General features: G+C 40.6%; 1 protein-coding gene, 1 long non-coding RNA gene and 1 other non-coding gene across 3 annotated transcripts; 2 read left to right on the top strand and 1 right to left on the bottom strand.

Annotated features, from left to right (window-relative positions):
* Nucleotides 1-10,060: 10,060 nt before the first annotated feature.
* LOC122239660 (peroxisomal succinyl-coenzyme A thioesterase-like) lies at nt 10,061-15,189 on the bottom strand. The gene is made up of 3 exons (XM_042990071.1): nt 14,723-15,189; nt 13,540-13,742; nt 10,061-10,824 (listed from the first exon to the last, which is right to left on the bottom strand). The coding sequence occupies exons 1-3, from the start codon at nt 15,174-15,176 to the stop codon at nt 10,219-10,221; spliced, it is 1,263 nt and encodes a 420-aa protein (XP_042846005.1). The 5' UTR covers nt 15,177-15,189; the 3' UTR covers nt 10,061-10,218.
* Nucleotides 10,877-10,947, top strand: LOC122239963. The gene has a single exon (XR_006219348.1). It is a non-coding gene; the product is annotated as a small nucleolar RNA SNORD56 (small nucleolar RNA).
* Nucleotides 15,107-22,489, top strand: LOC107180853. The gene is made up of 3 exons (XR_006218984.1): nt 15,107-15,277; nt 16,318-16,420; nt 21,643-22,489. It is a non-coding gene; the product is annotated as an uncharacterized LOC107180853 (long non-coding RNA).
* The last annotated feature ends 774 nt before the right edge of the window (nt 22,490-23,263 follow it).

The raw sequence follows: 23,263 nt of genomic DNA, 5'->3' as shown, positions 1-23,263 counted from the left end.
ATGGAAAGAGCCCAAATGTCCATCGATGGATGAATGGATAAAGAGATGTGGTATATATATATATATATATATATATATATATATATATATATATGTATATACACACAATGGAGTATTACTCAGCAATCAAAAAGAATGAAATCTTGCCATTTGCAACTACGTGGATGGAACTGGAGGGTATTATGCTACGCGAGATTGGTCAGTCAGAGAAAGACAAATGTCATATGACTTCACTCCTATGAGGACTTCAAGACACAAAACAGATGAATGTAAGGGAAGGAAAACAAAAATAATTAAAAACAGGGAGAGGGACAAAACATAAGAGACTCTTAAATATGGAGAACAAACAGGGTTACGGGAGGGGTTGTGGGAGGAGGGATGGGCTAAATGGGTAAGGGGCATTAAGGAATCTACTCCTGACATCATTGTTGCACTATATGCTAACTAATTTCAAAATAAACACTTGCTGTCTGGGTACAAAAACAGCTATACTCTTAGCCTGGTAAGCCTGCTCTTGGCTCAGGTCCCAGAACTTTGAATTACAGAAGTTACCAAGGTGAGTGCTTGCCAGGAGTTTTGCCCTAGTTGGAGCTGTTAGTGGGGAGTTTGAGAGATTAACTCTTTCAGGTGCTATATCATTTACTTTTGTAATTTATTTTTTTTATTTTTTTAACGTTTTTATTTATTTTTGAGACAGGGAGAGACAGAGCATGAACAGGGGAGGGTCAGAGAGAGGGAGACACAGAATCTGAAACAGGTTCCAGGCTCTGAGCTGTCAGCACAGAGCCGGACGTGGGGCTCGAACTCACGGACCGCGAGGTCATGACCTGAGCCGAAGTCGGCCGCTTAACCGACTGAGCCACCCAGGCGCCCCGGCTTTTGTAATTAAAAAAAAAAAATTTTTTTTTTGAGAGAGAGAGCATGAGTGGGGGAGAGGGGCAGATGAGAAACAGAATCCCAAGCAGGCTCCATGGTCAGCACAGAGCCAGACACAGGGCTTAACCCCATCCCCTGGGATCACGACTTGAGCCATAATCAAGAGTGAGATGCTCAACCAACTGAGCCACCCAGGGCCCCCCTACTTTTGTAATTGTATTAAATCACTAGTAATCAATGACGAGATAGTTTGACCCAGAAACTATTGTACGAACAGAATGAAACGCTAGTTCACAAAAATACAATTTTAAAATATTTTAAGGAAGCTCTACACCCAACGTGGGGCTTACAACCCCAAGATCAAGAGTTGCATTCTGTACAGACTGAGCCAGGCAGATACCCCCTAAAAATGTATTTTCTATTTGCCAGTTCTCTGGCTATTCACCACCAGCACCATCCGTGCCCTGCAATAGCTCTGCTTCTAACCATTTGGAAGAGCAGGATGTAAATCTTTGAGAAAATATGAATGACAGTTTATTTGCAATGTAGCGAAAGCAGATTATTTGGGCAACTGGGGCAGCCTGCTTCAGGCTGACTCTGATGGCTTCTTTAATTATTCCTGATTCCTTCTGTTATAACTCTTCATGACTGCAGTTATTTTCCAACTTCCCTTAAGTAGGATCGTGGTAATCTCCATAAGCTCATCAAACACAGAAACAGAGCATCTAACTCTTAGATATCATATTCAGAGGAGAGCGCTCACTGTGAGACCCTCTCTCCCCCGATTCAGCCTGGTCAATCTGAATGTCCTCTGCCTGATCCTAGTAGCCAATTTAACATAGATTTTCCAGAAGTCCGGTTGTATATTATAGTAAGAGCTGGATTTCTTGGTGAGTCAGTAGGTCTCTTCTCAATAGTGTGTCTATTTGTTAGCCCTTGGAAGCCTTCTTCTTTTACCTTTATTACTGGGAAAGTTTGAGGTGATTTATGGAGAAGGACTAAATAAATTTGCCCTTCAACATCATGAGGAGAAGTCAGAGAAACTTGTCTCAAGAGACCAGCTGAATGCTCCCTGCTGCTCTGATTTCTTGAAAGCCCAGGAGATAGTACTCTCATCCCCTCATCTTTTTACCCTAAGCTTTAAACTCCAAATCTTCTCCCCAAATAGACTTTCCTCTCATAACATCACAGTTTTCTATTTTAATATTGTCATTATAAGTCAGACCCAGGTCCTGCTAACTGGAATTGTCTTTGCTGCCTAATGTCCTGTCAGTGTTTTTTCCAGGTGCACAACCTAATTCTAGCATACCCCATGGACTACACAGATTTAGACTACATAGTATTGTTTCCACTGGTGGTGCTTTGAATCTTGAGTGTGGTTCCCAAATTGGACATTTGAAATCTCTACCATAGGACCTTGAACTTGTCTAGGAGGTGATAATATCCTTGGATAAAATGAATGGCATGTGCAGGGTCTTAGAAGAATGTTGTAAGTTCACATCATCAAGAACAACATGTAAGAACTTGGCCCTACCAGCGAGAATTACTGGGAACTAGTAGAAACCTCAATATTGGCTTATGATACACAGTGACTGCGCAATATTTACTTTAACCAATGCCAAAGTTCATATAGTTCCAGGCTTTGCTTTGGACATACCTGAGACCAAACAAAAGCTACATCAGAATCCTGGGATTATGAAGAAAATCCAGAAAGTTGATACCTTCATGCAGATTATATATAGGTCATCTTAGAGTGGACAATGCCTTTTCATTTCTTTATGAGCATGAAGTGAGGTAGATATAAAGAAACTGATTGGCATTTCTGTGATTGGTGAAGATCTTAGGGATGGCACAATATAGGAGACACTCTTGATGAACCCCATCATCCCTTCTCATGTCTTTATGTGATTAAAAGCCAAAGGTGTCTGGAATTACAATTGTAGTGGGCAAGATATTGTACTAGATAGAGAGAGAGAGAGAGAGAGAGAGAGAGAGAGAGAGATGCAAGACAGTAGAGAACCCCATCATAAGACAAGAGAATCATTCTGTAATAAGAGCACCACCCATTCATATACTTACGAGATTAAAATGGTAAGAAGAGTGCCTCGCTGGCTCAGGCAGTAGAGCATACAACTCTTGAATCTCAGGGTTGTGAGTTTGAGCCCCATGTTGGGTGTAGAGATTACTTAAAAATAAAATCTTAAACAAGCAGCAAAACTAAAAGGCAACCAACAGAATGGGAGAAGATATTTGCAAATGACATATCAGATAAAGGGTTAGTATGCAAAATCTATAAAGAACTTATCAAACTCAACACCCAAAAAACAAATAATCCAGTAAAGAAATGGGCAAAAGACGTGAATAGACACTTCTCCAAAGAAGACATCCAGATGGCCAACCGACGCATGAAAAAATGCTCAACATCACTCATCATCAGGGAAATACAAATCAAAACCACAATGAGACACCACCTTACACCTGTCAGAATGGCTAACATTAACAACCCAGACAACAACAGGTGTTGGCAAGGATGAGCAGGAGGAGGATCTCTTTTGCACTGCTGGTGGGAATGCAAACTGGTGCAGCCACTCTGGAAAACAGGATGGAGGTTCCTCAAAAAACTAAAAATAGAACTACCCTATGACCCAGCAATTGCACTACTAGGCATTTATCCAAGGGACACAGGGATAAAGGGACACATGCACCCCCATGTTTATAGCAGCACTATCAACAATAGCCAAAGTATGGAAAGAGCCCAAATGTCCATCGATGGATGAATGGATAAAGAGATGTGGTATATATATATATATATATATATATATATATATATATATATATATACACAATGCAGTATTACTCAGCAATCAAAAAGAATGAAATCTTGTCATTTGCAACTACGTGGATGGAACTGGAGGGTATTATGCTACGCGAGATTGGTCAGTCAGAGAAAGACAAATGTCATATGACTTCACTCCTATGAGGACTTCAAGACACAAAACAGATGAATGTAAGGGAAGGAAAACAAAAATAATTAAAAACAGGGAGAGGGACAAAACATAAGAGACTCTTAAATATGGAGAATAAACTGAGGGTTACGGGAGGGGTTGTGGGAGGAGGGATGGGCTAAATGGGTAAGGGGCATTAAGGAATCTACTCCTGACATCATTGTTGCACTATATGCTAACTAATTTGGATGTAAATTAAAAATAAAATAAAATAAAAATTGTTTCTCAAAAAAAATAAAATAAAATAAAATACAATCTTAAGTGACGTGCCTGGGTGGCTCAGTCAGTTAAGCGTCAGACTTTGGCTTAGGTCAGGGTCTCGCCATTCTTGAGTTTGAGCCCCTCATCTGGCTCTCTGCTGTCAGCGATGAGCCTGCTTCAGATCCTCTGTCTCCCTCTCTCTCTGCCCCTGCCCCCTCTCAAGAATAAATAAATATTAAAATGAAATAAAATAAAATCTTAAGATAAAATGGAAGAGGTAGGATTTCCTGCTGGCTCAGTCAGTACAGCGTATAATTCTTGATATCAGGGTTGTGAGTTTGAGCCCCATGTTGGGTGTTGGGTGTTTATTTTTAAAAAAATAAAATAAAAATTTAGAAAAAAAGAAGATGTAGAGGAATTGCAATGCTAGTGAATGATTTTATGCAGAAGAATCTCAGGAAAACCACAAAAAGACCCAGAGCCTACCAATCTTTGGCACATCACTAATTTATGGGATTATAATGAATATGTGTACAGAATTTAAATTACTGGTCCATATTCATCTGATTAGTAAGGTTTTCTGAAAGAACCAGCATCAGAAAGGAAGTATTACTTACTGAAGACCATTATCTGTTGCTCTTTTTGAAATGAAACTGGTTTAGTATTTGTATATTGTTGCTGTGGTATGTAAGTATATTGGGTTCAGACCGATTTAAGACATGATATACACCCAGGGAGTCATCTTAAGCTGTCTTATGTTGGGTAAGAATGGTCAGGGGACATCAGTCTAGCTAAGAAGATCTCGGTAATAGATTTGAGAAGCTGGGCAAGGAGCTCAGAAAAAGTAGAGACAAGTGACTCTTCTTGAAGTCTATATCATTAACTTCTGTCATAAAAGAGCAAAATGGAAAAATGTAGTAGAAATATAAAGTAGATAGGTTATCGCATATCAGATAAACACTACAGAAGTACATTTGCACCCATCCCTTGGAATAGACCTACACTGCTCCCTTTATGTGAATCAGTTCGGGATGCCTAATGTGGTTCTAAATACTGGTGGGCAACGAAGATGTGCAAGGAACACAGAGGGTCCTAACCTAAGGCAGGCAACTCTTCTGGAGTTTTCTTTCTTTTTAAATCTGTATTGATTTTTTCAAAAGTTAAATGTTGAGTACATCAGGAGAATAATTGAAAAATATGTGAGACTTTAAGGAAAAATAATGACCATTATCTAGTAGTAAGTAGTCATAAAACATTGTCTTTACTTCTGAAGCCCCTGTGTGCTGCACCCTGATCCCAATCAAAGGTAATCACCATCTTCAATTTTGTGTCTATTAACCTTTTAGCTTTCTTTATAATTTTATCATGTTTGTATCTTTGAACAATATTTTTTACTTTTACCAAGTTTTGAATCTTACATAATACGTTTATTTTTTTTCTTGATCAAAGTTTTTATTTAGCTGAATGCAAAATGGTCTGTTACCTTATATGTTTACTTTATACCCTATACATGTGCCATACTATATATGACCTTATAGCATTTTTTAGAGCACAAGATTGAACACTAGGAAAATCAACCTGATATCTTGCCCTTTACTGAAATGTATAGTCCAATTACATTTAATGTAATTACTGATCTATTTGAGTTTAAATTATTATTTCTTTTCTTTCCTGCTTATTCTATAGTTTTTATCTTCTTTTATTTTTTTAAAAAAATTATTCCATTTGCCTCCTATATTAGCTTATGGTAATAACTTTCCTGATTTATTAACATTGAATAAAAATTAACATTTGTATCACCTTGTGAAAAATGCAATAACCTCTACTTATTTCCTTGCTTCATATGCTATTTAATTCTTTGTGTATTTGAAACCCCATAGTATATTATTTGTAAATATTTATTTAGATTTATCTATATATTTACACTTTTCATTATATTCCATTTCTTCCTTCACCTACTTGCTTTCCCCTAGAATCATTTTCCTTGTGCTGGAAGAATACTCTTTAGTGTTTCCGTTATTGCAGGTAGGCTATATTATCTAAATTCATATTTTTCTAAAAATGATTTTATTTTGATTTCATCAAATTGTTTTCAATAAACTTTATGAACAATACATGCTTCCATACTGAAGTATCTATTTTGCTAGTTATAGGCTTCTAGGTCGTCAGGTAGTTTCTGTCATCACATTGAGGATATTATTCCAGTGGTTTCCCTTTTCCATTATTGCTGTTTTTAAGTCAGTTGTTAGATCTATTGTTTTTCCTTTGAAGGTTATCTTTTTCCTGTGGCTACTGGTAAGGTGTTTTTTCCCATATTTTTCTTTTTTTATACACATATTTTTAGATTTAGACTCAAATTAGTTAACATATAGTGTAGTATTGGTTTCGGGAGGAGAATTTTGTGATTCAGCACTTACATATAACACCCAGCGCTCATCCCATCAAGTGCCCTCCTTAATGCCTATCAACACATTTAGCCTATTCACCCCCCCCCCCCACACCTTGCTGGTAAGGTTTTTTGTTTTTTGTTTTTTAATGTTTATTTATTTATTTTGAGAGAGAGAGAGAGAGAGAGAGTGCCCTTGCACACACAAGTGGGGGAGGGGCAGAGAGAGAAAGGGAGGCAGAATCACAAGCAGGCTCTACACTGTCTGCACAGAGCCCAATGTGGGGCTCAGTCTCACAAACCATGAGATCATGACTTGAGCCCATACCAAAATACAGACTCTTAACCCACTGAACCGCCCAGGCACCCTGCTGGTTAAGTTTCTAATCTTTATCTTTCTTTTCAGTTTTCCTACATAACAAACAATTCTGTGGGAGGACTGCATTTTCCAAAGATCACTGCAACACTAACTCCCATCTCAGATGCTCTTCTAGGAAACTTGCCGTTTTCCTTATCAGGAGATGAGGGTCTATAGCCACTTCTCCTTGCACTTGAGGTCTCTGTGTCCACCTCAAACAATAGAGTACAGTTGAAATGATACTATGTGACTTCCAAAGCTAGATCTGAAAAAATGCCACGTATTTCTGCCATCTTCTCTTGGGAAATTCATTCTTGAACCTCCGGTATTATGCTGTGAGAAAACTCAAGCAGCCTGTGGACATACCTATATGTACAGGAATCACAACTGCTTTTAGGACTAGGTGGCAGGTGGAAGCTGGAAGGACTTCAAGGAGACTGTTAGTGAAAGCCTAAAGGGCCGCATGGAGACTATTATTGAGGGCTAAAGGAAAGCAATAAAAACTTACTGGAAGCTGAAGGCAAGAATGACACAGTAAGGTGAAAAACGGACAATATACCTAAATGAATTCAACAATCTGGCTAAGGTGATTTCCCAGCAGAATACCCACAGTGCCACCCGGCTTCTTCTTGCTGCCTGTGATAAAATGCAAGAGGACAAATTAAAGAATGCTCTGTTAAATATGAAAGAACCAGGACTTGCCAAGTTTGACAATAATACTGTTTCTTCTTCCCAGCCTTCCCATGTGTTAATTAGTCTTTAAGTAAGACAGGACCTCAGATCAAAGTCAAACCTGGAATGGGTCTGTGGAAGACCGTTTGTAAAGACCTCAGAGAGATTCAAGGTAGCGCTTCACGGGACATTTCAGACTGACAAAAGGCCCTCTGAAGATTTTAAGGTGTCCCTAGCAGATCCTATCAAATAACAGAGCTTCTACAAATCTTAAGAGTATTATCCTGCAGCATCCTCACAGGAAGCCCCAGGTAGGGAAGTTCTTACCTCAAATAGACTTCTAGTGGTATGTTTTATCTAATAAGGTGAATCTCACTAAGGTTTTTAGGAAACCCACATAGTTCTTGAGAGAATTGTTCTGGTAGAAGTACAAATTTGAACTAAAACAGAAAAAAATGCCCAAAAAAGGGGGAGGGCGGCACCTGGGTGGCTCAGTGAGTTAAACGTCTGACTTTGGCTCAGGTCATGATCTCACGGTCTGTGGGTTCAAGCCCTACATCGGGCTCTGTGCTGACAGCTCAGAGCCTGGAGCCTCCTTTGGATTCTGTGTCTCCCTCTCACTCTGGCCCTCCCCTGCTCATGCTCTATCTGACTCTCTCTCAAAAATAAATAAAAATTAAGAAAAAAAAGAACTTTGGACTCCTAATATTTTCCATCTAGGAAGCAGATTGAGGAGGCTTTGTAGTTACTAATTCAAGTTTTCTTATGGAAAATAAAGGTACCTCCCGGGGGCAGATTTTCAAAAAATGGTTACAATGTTTCCCATCCCACATTCTTCTAGAATCTTGCCACTCCCCTTTTTCAGAGGTGAACTCTATGTTCTCCTTGAGCTTGGGTGGGTCTTTGTGACTGCCTTGACCAAGAGAGTAGGGCAAGAGTGATGCCATGTAGCTTCCAAAACTACGTCAAAAGAATGGCATGCAATTTTGCCTTGCTCTCTTGGATCCAAGCCCAAGTAGCCAGGGAGAAGGTCCACGAACTGTGAGATCATGACCTGAGCCAAAGTCGGATGCTCAACCGACTGAGCCACCCAGGCGCCCCCATAAGAGACTCTTAAATACTGAGAACAAACTGAGGGTTGATGAGGGGTGGGGGAGAGGGGAAAGTCGGTGATGGGCATTGAGGAGGCACTTGTTGGGGTGAGCACTGGGTGTTGTATGGAAACCAACTTGACAATAAATTATATTTAATATAAATAAATAAATAAATAAGGACATGAGAGTGAGCCCCCCCCCCCCCCGCGTGATGGAATTAGTGCCCTTCTAAAAAACCAGAGCTCACTTTCTTTGCCACATGAAGACACAAGGAGAAGTCAGCCATCTGTGAGCCAGAAAAAAGCCCTTACCAGGAACTAAATCTGCTGGAACATTGATCTTGGACTTCCCAGCCTCCAGAATGAGATAAATATCTTGTTGTTTCAGCCATCCAGCCTATGGTATTTTGTTACAACAGCCCACGCTAAGACATAGTGCTTCTTGAATATGTGGCTTGACGTCCTTATCAGTTTGGGAAAATTCTCAACCTTTATTTCTTCAAATACATTTATGCAATGCTTTGTAGCCCTGATGTCGGGAAAATGAGGAATGATGCCTCTAAGAATGTCACACTCTGATTTTCCAAACTCTATTCTTTTTTTTTTTTTTTTAGTGTTTATTTATTTTTTGGGAGGGGGGCAGAGAAAGAGAGGGAGACACAGAATCGGAAGCAGATTCCAGGCTCTGAGCTGTCAGCACAGAGCCTGATGCGGAGCTTGAATCTGTGAACTGTGAGATGACCTGAGCCGAAGTCGGATGCTTAACCGACTGAGCCACCCAGGCACCCCTCCAAACTCTATTCTGAAAGCCAAGAAGCAGGAAAATAAGTCACAGTCATTCATCCTTGGAACAGAGCTTAGACTTAACTATTCTTGGGGCAGATGCTCCCCTTCTTACCTCAACTCCTCCTCCCAAAGAATTCATCTCTGATATCTGTGCGGAAAAGGTCAGTCTGGCTATCCTCATATCAACACCTCTCTATACAGTTTTGGCCAATGAAAATTCTACCCTGCTACCAGTATTTGAACCAGTAGCAAACATTGGATGGCAATTCTCCCAGAGATAGAAAAAGAAGGGGCGCCTGGGTGGCTCAGTCGGTTGAGCGTCCGACTTCAACTCAGGTCACGATCTCACGGTTTGTGAGTTCGAGCCCCGCGTCAGGCTCTGGGCTGATGGCTCAGAGCCTGGAGCCTGCTTCCGATTCTGTGTCTCCCTCTCTCTCTGCCCCTCCCCCATTCATGCTCTGTGTCTCTCTGTCTCAAAAATAAATAAACATTAAAAAAAATTTTTTTCAGAAAAAGTAACCTAGTATTTGTTCAGCTTTAAATTTCAACCACGGCTCAAAGTGGTAAGTAAAAACCATATAGAAGAAAACACAAATTTTAACAGGGAATGCTTTTGTGTGTGTGTGTGTGTTGTATACATCTAACTGAATCTTCTGTAATATGCATGTATTACATTAGTAAAATTAATGAAAAAATAATTTATTCAAATTGTTACCTAAAACACATCATTAATACCCATGACATGAATTTAATGTTATCCAGGGGACAACCAATTCACATATGATTATTAAACACCAGAATCTGACCTTGAATTTCTCACGTAGACAACAGACCCAACACATTACAATTTGGGAGAAGCTATATTCTGGGGACCTCCAAGATGTCTGCAGAAAAAGGTTAGAATTTGTTTCCAAGCATCTTCCTGGGCCTTAGAATGAGCCCTGGGCTCCCCACCCCAGAGCACAGGTTTGTTCAGTAATTTATGCACAGAAGCTGGGCACAGGGGGAAGTAAGGAGGCTCAATGTAATGCCCAGTCCCAGGATAAGAGATGATCTTAAGTTTTTCCTTTCCGTGGGCCTGTAACCGTTCAGAGGCTATTTGGGCATATAACTCACTCCTCCAGTTATGGTCATCCTGACCCACGATGAAGAGGATGGGCCCCTGGGCCTTCTCAATTGGAATCATGCTGGGGTTCTCATAGCCTCCTACAGTATCATTCCGTATATCCACAATGTCCAGGACGCCTGAGAAAGTGACCTTGATTCTCCTCAGATCATAGCTCAATGAAGGGATGCAAGTCTGCTTGTAGTATATAGGTTTGTTTCCACTGAACCCAGATCCATTGATGGAAACTGTGGCTGAGATGTTCTTTAAAAATGAGGCCATGGAGAGACAAATATCAGCCCCTAAAGAAATGCCCAGAAGCCCAATGCCTGGGCCCTTTACCTGGAAGAAAAGAAGAAAGAAGCATCAAGAATGTATCTAATAGAAAAATGTTCTACAATGATGGCAGCATTTTTCGTCAATAGCAGCTCACCTAGTGAGTGTTCATACTTTCAGTCTTAGTGAAGCTGAGGGTAGAGGAAAAATAAGAAGTAGCCGTCCTATTAGAGGCTGACAAAAAAAAAAAAAGAAAGAAAGAAAGAAAGAAAGAAAGAAAGAAAGAAAGAAAGAAAGAAAGAAAGAAAGAAAATGGGCATCTGGCTGGGTCAGTGGGTAGAGCACACGACTCTTGATCTTAGGGTCCTGTGTTCAAGCCCCACATTGGGCATAGAGATTAGTTTCAAAAAATAAATAAATAAAGGTATTACCTATTAAAAGAAAATGGAATGTAACTAGAGATGCTGCTACCTTTAATTTGTGAATTGGCCACAAGAGTATCAACTTCAGCTCAACTTCAACCTCAACCTCTTTCCCATATTAAACATATCTGGCTGAACACATGGCAAACAAATCTTTTTTTTTTTTTTCTTTTTTCATGGCAATCAAAGATTAACCTCACTGGCAAGTCTGGGAATCATTTACAAATGTTCCAGAGAATCATCCACTAGAGAATGGCCAATCATGGAGCCTATGAAATTCAGGTCCACATTCAGGTAGGCACAATCAAGTCTCAATGGGCCTAGGTATCTAACTGTGTGGAATCAAGTTCCGTTCTATTAAGCGAAAGATTCATCAAACCCCATCTAAATACACTACCAAATAATTAACTCTATAGAAACAAAGTAAGACTTTAGAATCAAATTAAGTAGTTCTTAGCTTCTGAAATGCGTGAGCAAGTTCTGGTCAAAATTTGGGAACACACATAGTAAGTTAAAGATTAAAAAATCAAAATAAAAAGATTCCAGTGAAGGAAACAAACAACAAAACTAAAAGGTAACCTAAGGGATGGGAGAAGATATTTGCAAATTACATATCTTATAAAGGGTAGTATCTAAAATATAGAAAGAATGTATAAAACCCAACATGCAAAAAACAAATAATCAAATTAATAGATGGGCAGGGGCACCTAGCCAGTTCAGTCAGTAGAGCATATGACTCTTAATCTCAGGGTCCTGAGTTCAAGACCCACACTGGGCATGGAGCCTACTTAAAAACAGTTAAGAAAGGAAGGAAGGAAGGAAGGAAGGAAGGAAGGAGAAGAAGAAGAAGAAGAAGAAGAAGAAGAAGAAGAAGAAGAAAAGAAAGAAAGAAAGAAAGAAAGAAAGAAAGAAAGAAAGAAAGAAAAATGGGCAGAAGACATGAATAGGCATTTTTTCAGAGGAGACATACACACCAAAAAAAAAAAAAAAAAAAAAAGAAGAGGAAGACATATAAGCCAACACACATATGAAAACATGCTCAACATCACTCATCATCAGGGAAATGCAAATCAAAACTATAATGAGATATCACCCCACACCTGTTAGAATGGCTAAAATCAGTAACACAAGAAACAAGTGTTGGCATGGATGTGGAGAAAAAGGAACACACATATACGGGAATGCAAACTGGTGCACCTACTGTGGAAAACAGTATGGAGGTTCCTCAAAAAGTTAAAAATAGAACTATCCTACAATCCAGTATTTGCACTACTGGGTATTTACCCAAAAAATGCAAAAACATGAATTCAAAGGGATACATGCACCCCTATGTTTACTGCAGCATTGTTTACAATAGCCAAATTAGGAATCCGCCCAAGTACGCATGATAGATGAATGGATAAAAATGTGGTGTGTGTGTGTGTGTGTGTGTGTGTGTGTGCACGCGCGCACGCGCGCGTGTGTGCGTGTAGATAGATAGATATAATTGAGCCATAAAAAAGAATGGAATCTTGCCATTTGTAACCCCATGGATAGAACTAGAGAGTATAATGCTAAGTGAAATAAGTCAGTCAGAGAATGACAAATACCATAGAATTTCACTCATATGTGGAATTTAAAAATCAAAATGAGCAAAGGGAAAAAGAGAGGGAGGGAAATCAACAGACTCTTAACTACAAAGAACAAACTGATGGTTACCAGAGGGGAAGGTGGGTGGGATTAACTAGGCGCTGGGGATTAAGGCTGCAGTTGTGATGGGCTGTTGAATCACTATACTGCACACCTGAAAATAATATAACACTGTATGTTAACTATACTGGAATTAAAATTAAAAAACTTAATTAAAGGGGCTCCTGGATGGCTCAGCCAGTTGAGCATCCAACTCTTGATCTTGGCTCAGGTCACGATCTCACGATTTGTGAGTTGGAGCCACACGTTGGGCTCTGCGCTAACAACAGGGAGCCTGCTTGCGATTATCTTTCTCCCCCTCTCTCTGTCCCTCCCCTGCTTGCTCTCTTTCTCAAAATAAATAAATAAACATTACAAGAAACTTAATTGAAAAAAGCATGCAAAACTAACAAATTAGAAACACCATTTGCATAACAAGAGGAATTTTAATGTCCCTGAATAATTCCTTTAAATAAAATCTCACATGGATTTTATGATTAATTCTGCATTACTAAGCCATCTGACAGAGAAAGTGTAAATAGGCACCTAAAGCCAAGGAAGTCTCTAAAAGAAATCTCTGTGAAGGAAGACTAGAGCAGCATCAGGGCACCTGGTACAGGTGAGTGCAAAGTGACACCATCTCTGGATGTATTTCTGGAAAGAATGATACAATAAAGGACATTAGGAGAACCTGGGAGTGTTGAAGCATGTAGCACACGGCTTCTTCAAAGTAGGTCAGGTCTATGCTATCCAATTCCTCGGGAAGATCTTCAAAATTATAATAAGCTAACGCCAACGTGGCAAAGCCATGACCAGCCAGAAGGCTGGCTCTGTATTCCAACAGGCCCCCTCCAATTCCAAAGATGTCAATGATCCCTGGGAAAGGTCCAGGTCCTAGAGAATAGAATAATAGAAAGGAAAGGCATTATACATTTAATGAATTTGTTTTCCTTTTAGAGATCTTTCTAAATTACTTAGTGGGTTCCTATGAATCAAAGGCAAAAATCTGCTCCCCAAGTTACTACTGAAATGGAATACAAGTACCTTGGAAAGAGGAAAATCTACAAAGGAAAATCTCCCTTCTCAGTGATGAGTTTATCCTCCATATGATTCTATAAATTATCTACAAGATTCTAAGAATTTTTGGTTGTCAGGGAGAGTAACAAAGTCTGTCATTAATGATTGCAGCATGGAAGGAGGAATTTCATGTTTCAGATAGCGTTGATTCACAGTGTCCTGTTAGGGGATGGGACATAAAATTAAGAATCTCGAAATAAAGCTTTATGTTGGGTTGCATCGACCCTTGGCTTTCGTGTGTGTGTGTGTGTGTGTGTGTGTGTGTGTGTGTACTGATATTTCAGATGTCTATCTAGAGAGAGGAAAGAAAAATAAATACCCAGAGATGACTTCAGGTGAGAAAGGCAGGGGAGTCTTAAGTGTGACCTGTGGCACCGAGGGGCATGAAGAAGTGGGGAAAACGCCTAATGCACCCAGGACACTAGAGAAGGATGACATGGCAATCCTTCCTTGATCGTTATCATTTTCCCTAAGACCAGTCGGGCTGATGAGATCTACAGAGTAGTTTTTAATAGCAAGGTGGACAACATGCCTACCCATTTATTTATTTATCTTTACCTTCGGAACAATACCCACCTCATTGAGATATTACGGAGATTAAAAGAGATTAAAAGACATAATGCCAGCAAAACGCGTAACACAGAGCCCAACATCTCAAAATACACACCCCGGTTTGTGCACTGGCTTAGCAATCATCAGCTTCTCTGTCCTTAGGGACGACCTAAATTCTCCCTAAAGCAGTACCGGAAACCACGGCCACCAGGGCACCCTGTCTGTCCCTCGTGCCTAGCACTCACCAGGCGGCAGGAAGAGCGTGCCGCGCACCCGGCCGGCGCGCACCGGCCCGCGCCGCACCCCCGGCCGCAGGAAGTCGCGCTCCAGCACCGTCCGGCTCAGGACCCGCCCGATGTCGGGCTCAAGGCCCTCGAGCACCTCCAGCTCCACCGCGAAGGGCGTCTGTACGTCCCGCTTCACAAACCGCCAAAAAGGCTTCTCGGGCTCCAAGGCCCAGAGCAGCCCCATGGGCTCGAGCCCCGTGAAGCTGCCGCCCAGCGCGGGCGCGCGCGCCAGGTCCAGGAGGCCGCCGGCGTCCGCTTGATACCGCGCGTGGGCCCGGAAGAGCGCGCCTTTCTCGTCGCGCAGGGACGTGCGCAGCGTGACGAGCTGTCCCGTCGCGAGGCCGCGCACGGTGATGCGCACGGGCTCGTCCCATGCGCAGCGGCCCGCGGGCTCCAGGATCACAGTCGCCATCCCTGCCCAGAGCCGCGTGTAGCGCTCGCCTGCAGTCGCGTCTAGGCCGTGGAGGGCGCGCTGGAGGCCCGAAGGGATCAGGCGTCCCCCGGCACCCGACGGTAGGTGGTGGAGCCGCGTCAGGAGGCGTCAGGGCGCTTCAGACCCGGGGACCGCACGCCCGGGACTCGTCTCAAGGAAAAGCAGCAGGTCGTTCTCCGGGGCCTGGGCGGTGCGCGCGCAGGGCGTCGTGAAAGCTGGGTGTAGCGTCGAACCCGCCTTCAGAACACTTGTCTCCCTCTGGCCATTGTCACTTGAAGTGAAAATTGTTGGGTAATTGATTCGTGGTGAAACCATAGCCTAATGAGCTTAGGCAGAATTCCAAAAATTCCAGCCCCTTCAGGGAAAAGGGCTGCTTGTTTTTTTGTTTTTTTTTTGGGGGGGGGGTGGGTTTTTTTTGGTTTTTAATTTTCAGTACATTATAACGTACACACAAAAAGCGCTCAGACCGACCCTAAGAGTACAATCCAGGAAATTTTCACAACCGGAACATTCCCGTGTAACCAAGCACACGAATCCAGAAACACCATCACCAGCACTCCAGCAGCTACCCTCATTCCTGCTCTAAGCACCTCCCCTGCCCCCACAGGTACTCTATCCTACTCCAACAAAATGGGTTATTTTATGGAAATGAATCCTTCCTTGCGTGGTCTTTAGTGCTTTCCGCTTTGGCCCAACATTATGTTTTTGAGATTCATGTATATCGTTAGGCGTGGTTGCAGATGGTATTATCACTGCTTAATGCTATTCCATTTTGTGATAGGAAAGGATTTGTCAATTTTACTATCAATGGGCATTTGATAGTTCTCAGATTGGGACTTTAGTGTTATGAACATTCAAGAACCTATTGTTTGATGGACATACATGTGCTTTTCAGTGAAGTGTATACCTGGGAGTGGAATTGCTGTATGGTAGGGAATGCATGGGTTTCAAACTTAGTAGACGCTAAAAGTCAACTTTTTGAATGTGACCCTTGAAGCAGCATAAGGTTCAAAGATGCCCAGCGTTTTATTTATACATATAACAGCTATGCTTTATCAATGCCCAAGTGCTTTACATACAAAATTCAGCATGTTCACAAAACACTGGGATTATGTTTCAGATATTGCAAAGGAAGAACTTGAGGCTTGGAGAATATGAAGCCACGAAGTTTACACTCTAATGAGTGACAGAGCTTTGACCAATTCCAAATGTGGAGCTCAAAGGTGAGAAGCAGCATGGTGGTGAGGTATAATCAGAGTTCTACCTCTGGCTTCATTAACTAGTTCTGTAGCCTTAGGCAAGTTTTTTTAATTTTTCTAGGTCTCAGAGTTCTTGTGTGTAACATGGTAAAAGTCTCTCATAGAGGATCAAACATGATACTGTATGTGAAAGTCTTAGAATGTGTGAAGCAGAATGTAATGTTTGATTTCATAATTGCCAGAGACTGAGCCCATGTGTGTTTCATTTCTCGTGATCTGCAGATCATTGCCAAAGGTTTGTATATTGCTTTTCAAACTGCTCTGTACAAGAAAAATCATGGTTCTTTTTTAGAGAAAAAGAATACATTAGAAAAAATTTTAATTTAATTATTTATCTTTGCGAGAAAGAGTGAGCAGGGGAGAAGCAGAGAGAGAGAGAGAGAGAGAGAGATGGGCGGGGGGGAATCCCAAGTAGGCTCCAGTACAGAGCCCCATGCGGGGCTCAAACTCAGGAACCGCCAGGTCATGACCACAAGATCATGACCTGAGCCAAAATCAAGAGATGGACGCTTAACCAAATGAACCATCCAGGCGTCCCCCAAAATACATATTTTTTGAAACAGATGTAAGCAATACTGAAAAGTTTAAAATGTGAAGTGATAGAATCTCTTCTTCCAGTTCCCCCTTTCCCCTAAAGATGGGTGCATACATCTTAATTTTTTTCTGAATGTTTGCAGTGTGTAAGCATATGGAAGTGTGAACATACTGAATCTATGTTCTGCAACTTGCAGGCCTATGTTTTTATTTTTCTGTATATACAGGAATAGAATTGATAGGCCGTATATTAAACTCTATCCTTTTGAGGAGCTGCCAGACTGTTTGCCAAAGTATCTGCACCATTTTACAGTCCCATAGCGGTGCATGAGACTTCCGGTTTCTCCACATCCTTGCCAACACTCATTATTATCTGTCTTTTTCATTATAAACACCCTAATGGGTAATAGTTTCTTTGTACTTTTCATTTGCATTTCCTTGATGGCTAACGATGTCAAGCATCTTGCCATGTACTTATTGACCGTTATATATCTTTGGAGAAATGTCTATTCAGATCCTTGTCCTGTTTTTTGTTGTTGTTGTTTTGTTTTTGTCCTTTTTTTTTTTTTTAAGTTGGGCTGTCTTTTTATTATTGAGTTGAAAGGGTTTTTATATATTCTACATACATGTCCCTTATCAAATATGTGATTGACAAATATTTTTCCCATTCTGTGAGTTGTTCTTTTATTTTTTTTAAATAAAAAAAATTTTTAAAGTAGGCTCCATGCCCAATGTGGGACTTGAACTCATGACCTTCAGATTAAGAGTCACATGTTCTACCCACTGAGCCAGCCAGGTGCCCCTATTTTTTTAATGGTATCCTTTGATGGAGGAAAGTTTTTAGATTTTTTTGGTTATTATTCTTTAAGTAAGCTCTATGCCCATTGTGGGGCTTGAACTCATGACCCCAAGATCAAGAGTTGCATGCTCCACTGACTAAGCTAGTCAGGCGCCCCTACTCCTGTGTTTTCTTCTAAGAGTTCTGTAGTTTTAGCTCGTATATGTAGGTCTTTGATTCATTTAGAATCAATTTATGTATGGTTTGAGTTAGGGATCCAAATTCATTATTTTGCATGTGGATATCCAGTTGTCTCAAGACCATTTGTTGAAAAGATCTTTCTTTCCCCCATTGAATTTTCTTCTCACCCTTGTCAAAAATCAGTTGACTGTAAATATGAGGGTTTATTTCTGGACTCTCAATTCTGTTCCATTGATCTTTATGTCTGTCCTTAGGTGTGTACCACATTGTCTTCATTATTGTTGCTTTGTACTAAGTTTTGAAGTTGGGTATTACGAATCTTACAACTTTACCCTTTTTCAAGATTCTGGGTTCCTTGAATTTCCATAAGAATTTTAGGATCAACTTGTCAATTTATGCAGAGAAGCCAGCTGGAATTTTGATGGAGATTGCATTGAATCTATAAATCAATTTGCAGTCTGCTAGGGTGACCATAACAAATCCCACAGATTTGTGGTGGCTTGAATGACAGAAATTCATTTCCTGCAGTTCTGGAAGATAGAAATTTAGGATGAAGGTATCAGCAAGGTTGTTTCCTTCAGGGGGCTGGGAAGGAAAAATCTGTTTACAGACCTCTCTTTTTGGCTTCTAGATGACCATCTCTGTGTCTTCACATGGTCTTCTCTCATGCATGTTTGTGTCCTAATTTCCTCTTTTTATAAGGACACTAGCCATATTGGATTTGGGCCCATTCATATGGCCCTATTTACTTTAATGACCATTTTAGAGGCCCTATCTCTAGGGTGCATAGATGGCTCAGTTGGTTAAGCTTAGGACTCTTGATTTTGGTTCAGGTCATGATCTCAGAGTCCTGAGATCTGAGATCAAGCCCCACCTCAGGCTTCGCCTCAGGCTCTACTTCATTGGTTTCCACATCCGGCAAGAAGCCTACTTTAAAAAAAAAAAAAAGTTACTATTTTAATGGTTACTGTTAAAACTTTAACAGAGTGAAGAGTTACTCTTTGCCTTTCTGTCAGAAAATGAGGAAGATCTTGGAATACTTTTAACTCTCATCAACTTTCATATTTTTGTTGCTTTCTGTTTCCGTTTATTATCTGCTTTTATTTATTTTATCAGTGCCTTCTTTCCTGTGTTTATATAGCTATATTTTTATCTAAGTTATTGAGATAAATGATTGGTTCTTTTATTTGTTTTTTTTATTATATTCCAATGAGTCTATTTGGGCCTGTGCTTTTCTTCTGAATACCAATATGGCTATGTACAGGAGGGTTTGATGTGGACTTTTTCAGTATTGTTTCATCATAATTTTTAACTAGTTTTTAACTTTCTACAGCTCCTTTTTTTTTTAATGTTCATTTATTTTTGAGAGAGAGAGAGAGCACACGTATGTGAGTGGATGAGGGGCAGAGAGAGAATCCCAAGGCACCCTGGCACCCCTAACTTTCTACAACTCCTTTTTAATCTGAGTTATTTATTTATTTTCTAAATCTAAGTATTTAGAAGGAGCTTTCATTTTAATTGAAAATTTAGGGGCACTTGGATGGCTCAGTTGGTTGAGCATCCAACTTTGGCTCAGCTCATCATCTCCCAGTTTGTGAGTCTGAGCCCCCCTGTTAGCCTGTCAGTGCAGAGCCTCCTTCAGATCCTCTGTCCCCCTCTCTCTGCCCCTCCTCTGCTTGCGCTTTCCCAAAAATAAGTAAATATTAAAAAGAAGTTAAAAATTTTCCCCAAGTAATTTTGTATATTGTAAAAGTCTAAGAGTAGGAAAGAGCTTAAAATGAAAACCAACAATCTTTTTCCCACCCCTCTTCTATCATAAAGTTCCATGTCCTTCCGGCAATCTCTTTTAAACTGTTTCTATTTTCACTTGCATTTATGGTTACCTCCATTATACTAGATACTATGCCTATACCTCTATTTCTTAATTTTTACATTTTAGAATTATCTATTGACTCATGAGTGTTCAACGTACTCTTTCTTCCCCTCTCAGTGTTTGACAGATGTATTGTTACTTTTGACTATTCTGTTGATTACTTTTGTAATTTTAAATACTATATTTAAGTCTTTATTTCTAGTTCCATTAGATCTACGACTTTTTTTTTTAAATGTTTATTTATTTTTGAGAGAGAGAGCATACATGCACACGTGAACCGGGGAAGGGCAGAGAGAGAAGGGGACAAAGGATCCAAATCAGGCTGTGCACTGACAGCAGCAACCCTGATGTGGGGTTGGAACCCACGAACTTTGAGATCATGACCTAGCCAAAGTCAGACGCTTAACTGACTGAACCACCCAGGTTCTTTTGAAGATATGACTTTTGAAGATAAAGACTTTAGGCAACCTCTGTGTTTTCCTTAATGTTTTCTTTCACTTTTCTTCTCTCCCAGAGAGCTGTTAATATTCCATGTAGATAACAAATTTCTTGTTAATTTCTGACTAAACACCTTGCTTGGTGTTTATTTAAAAAAATTTTTTTTTAACGTTTTTATTTTATTTTTGAGAAGAGAGAGACAGAGCGTGAGTGGGGGAGGAGACAAAAAGAGGGAGACACAGAATCTGAAACAGGCTCCAGGCTCCAAGCTGTCAGCACAGAGCCCGATGCGGAGCTCGAACTCATGGACTGCAAGATCATGACCTGAGCTGAAGTCGGACGATTAACAGACTGAGCCACCCAGGCGCCCCTAAAGAATATATTATAGGGGTGCATGGGTGGCTCAGTCAGTTAAGCGTCCAACTCTTGATTTGAACTCAGGTCATGATCTCACAGTTTGTGGGATCAAACCTCACGTCAGGCTGTGTGCTGACAGTATGGAGCCTGCTTGGGATTCTCTCTCTCCCTCTCTATCTCTCTCTCTGCCTCTCTTCCACTCACACATGCTCTCTTTCTTTCAAAATAAATAAACATTAAAAAAAAGAATATATTGGGGTGCCTGGGTGGCTCAGTCAGTTAGGCGTCTGACTTCGGCTCAGGTCATGATCTCGCGGTCCATGAGTTCAAGCCCCACATCGGGGTCTCTGCTGACAGCTCAGAGCCTGGAGCCTGCTTCGGAGTCTGTGTCTCCCTCTCTCTCTGCCCCTCCCCTGCTCATGCTCTGTCTCTCTCTCTGTCTCAAAAATAAATAAAAATATTTATAAAATATATATATATATATATATATATATATATTATAGTCTGCATCATTTTTATTCTCAGGATTTTCTTGAACTTTTTTATGTTCTGTACATTGTCAACTTTTATATATATTGTAAGAGTATTTGAGAAAAATATATTGTCTGTTGCAAACAAAGTTCTCTCTTTCTCTAACTAAACAAATTGATTAATTATGTAGTTTAAATCTTCTATATCTTTACTAATTGTTTTAGTCTTTACTAATTGTTTTAGTTTAGTTTACTAAACTAAAGTTTAGTTAAATGTAAACTAAGTTTACATTTAGCTTACTAAATGTCTTTACTAATTATTTATCTTAGATCTATTAGTTTCTTAATGGTTGAAACACATAAACGATTATTGGAGAGCTATAAGTTTCTTGTATTTCTAAAATGTTTGCTTTATGTATTTGAAACTTTATTAAATAGGTATATAAATGTGACTCTTCTGTTGTCTTGCTGAATTGCCTATCTTTTTAATACACGGCCACCAAGAATAAACACTATATTTTCACCTCCTTTGCAGCTAAGAGTGAACGTGTAACAAAGTTCTGGCCAATTGTATACAGGCAGAAGTGGAATGTGAAACTTTGGGAAGTTATTCCCAAGGGAGAGGGTGCCCTTCTGCGCTTTTCTTCTTCTTGCTGGTTGGATTTGTATATAATACTAGAGCTGAGGTGGCTAGTTTTCCTTATCTTAGCAAAATGGAGTCTCCCATGTTAAGCAGGAGCCTGTGTCAAGCAATGATGCAAGCAGTTAAAGGTACTGCACCTATGAGATACAGCTAGGACCCGCATCAGCTGACCACCCAGAACTGATAACAAGCAGGAGTAGAGGAGGTCTGCAGAGACCCAAGATCAATTAAATCCCTTTAAAAAGGGGAAGATTTTTGCAGCAAACTGTCAGACTCTTCAGACATGACCCCTCCATGTCTGACCACTTAAAAAAGGCAGCTGCCACCGAAGTCCCTGCCCAGTTGATCTTGGAACAGAACTGTGATCCTTCACTGCCTGAATGGCAGCAAGTGCTGAGAGCCAACCTGGACCGGACCAAGGCCTTGTCTCCACTGCCTGCCCACAGACTGACTTCAGATTTGGTTCCTTAACTTCCTACACCCTTCTGTTATCCTGTTGTGTTACTTGTCTTATGTTCTGCTCTGTGTGCTTGTAAGAAGCCAAGTTTAATCACATGGTAAAATGTCATTGAGTTTGGAATTCCTGAACCTGCTTTATAATTATGATTTACTTTGCTTTATGATTGAATAAAGCTGACATTGTGGAAAGATCCAAATCATGTGTGCGCTTTCATAGCACGCTCATGATGCTTATATCATGATATGGAACTACTTAGTGATCATGGTATCTCCCCTACCAGATCACTATGATATTAAAGCCACTTAGTAAAGACAGCAGAGCTTGGGCCCCTGACATTGCAGAAAATAATCCTTGCATTGTGCCGCTTACCTGGAATATTTGTGTGAGAGAAATTAATATCTATGTTGTTTACACCACGGCTTGGGGGATTTTTCTGTCACTAGCAACCAACTCTAACCATAAATCCTCTTTTTAACTTTTGTGCTGATAGTTGGGTCTCAGCAAGTCTCTTAAGACTGATAGGAATTTCTGCTAATTTAGAAAGGAGGTTCAGAGGTTAGGCAGCTAAAGAAATGATAAATTACCCCTTTCATTATGATTGGTGCAGGGAGTTTGGGGCAAACTACTAAGTTAGAAGAAATAGTCCTTACAAGAGATCACCCTCACTTCTGATACCAACTGCAAGTTTGGCATGGGGGAGGGGTCTCAAAACTACCCACAGAGTCAATAATATGCTGGAATGACCCAGAGAACAGGCAGAAAGCTATTATATTGATATTGTGGTTTATTACAGGAAAAGGTACAGATTAAAATCAGGCAAAGGAAGATGTGTCCAGGAAGTTTCTATCATGGGGGGGGGGGGGGGGGAGGGACAGAGAGAGAGGGAGACACGGAATCTGAAACAGGCTCCAGGCTCTGAGCTGTCAGCACAGAGCCTGATGCGGGGCTCAAACCCATGAACTGTGAGATCATGACCTGAGCCGAAGTCGAGTGCTTAACCGACTGAGCCACCCAGGTGTCCCAATGTGAGGCCTTTTAATCTGAAGGCTGAAG

This window comes from Panthera tigris, chromosome B3 (assembly GCF_018350195.1).
Source record: "Panthera tigris isolate Pti1 chromosome B3, P.tigris_Pti1_mat1.1, whole genome shotgun sequence".
Classification (NCBI taxonomy): Eukaryota; Metazoa; Chordata; class Mammalia; order Carnivora; family Felidae; genus Panthera; species Panthera tigris.
This window is presented reverse-complemented; position numbering and strand designations above follow the sequence as displayed.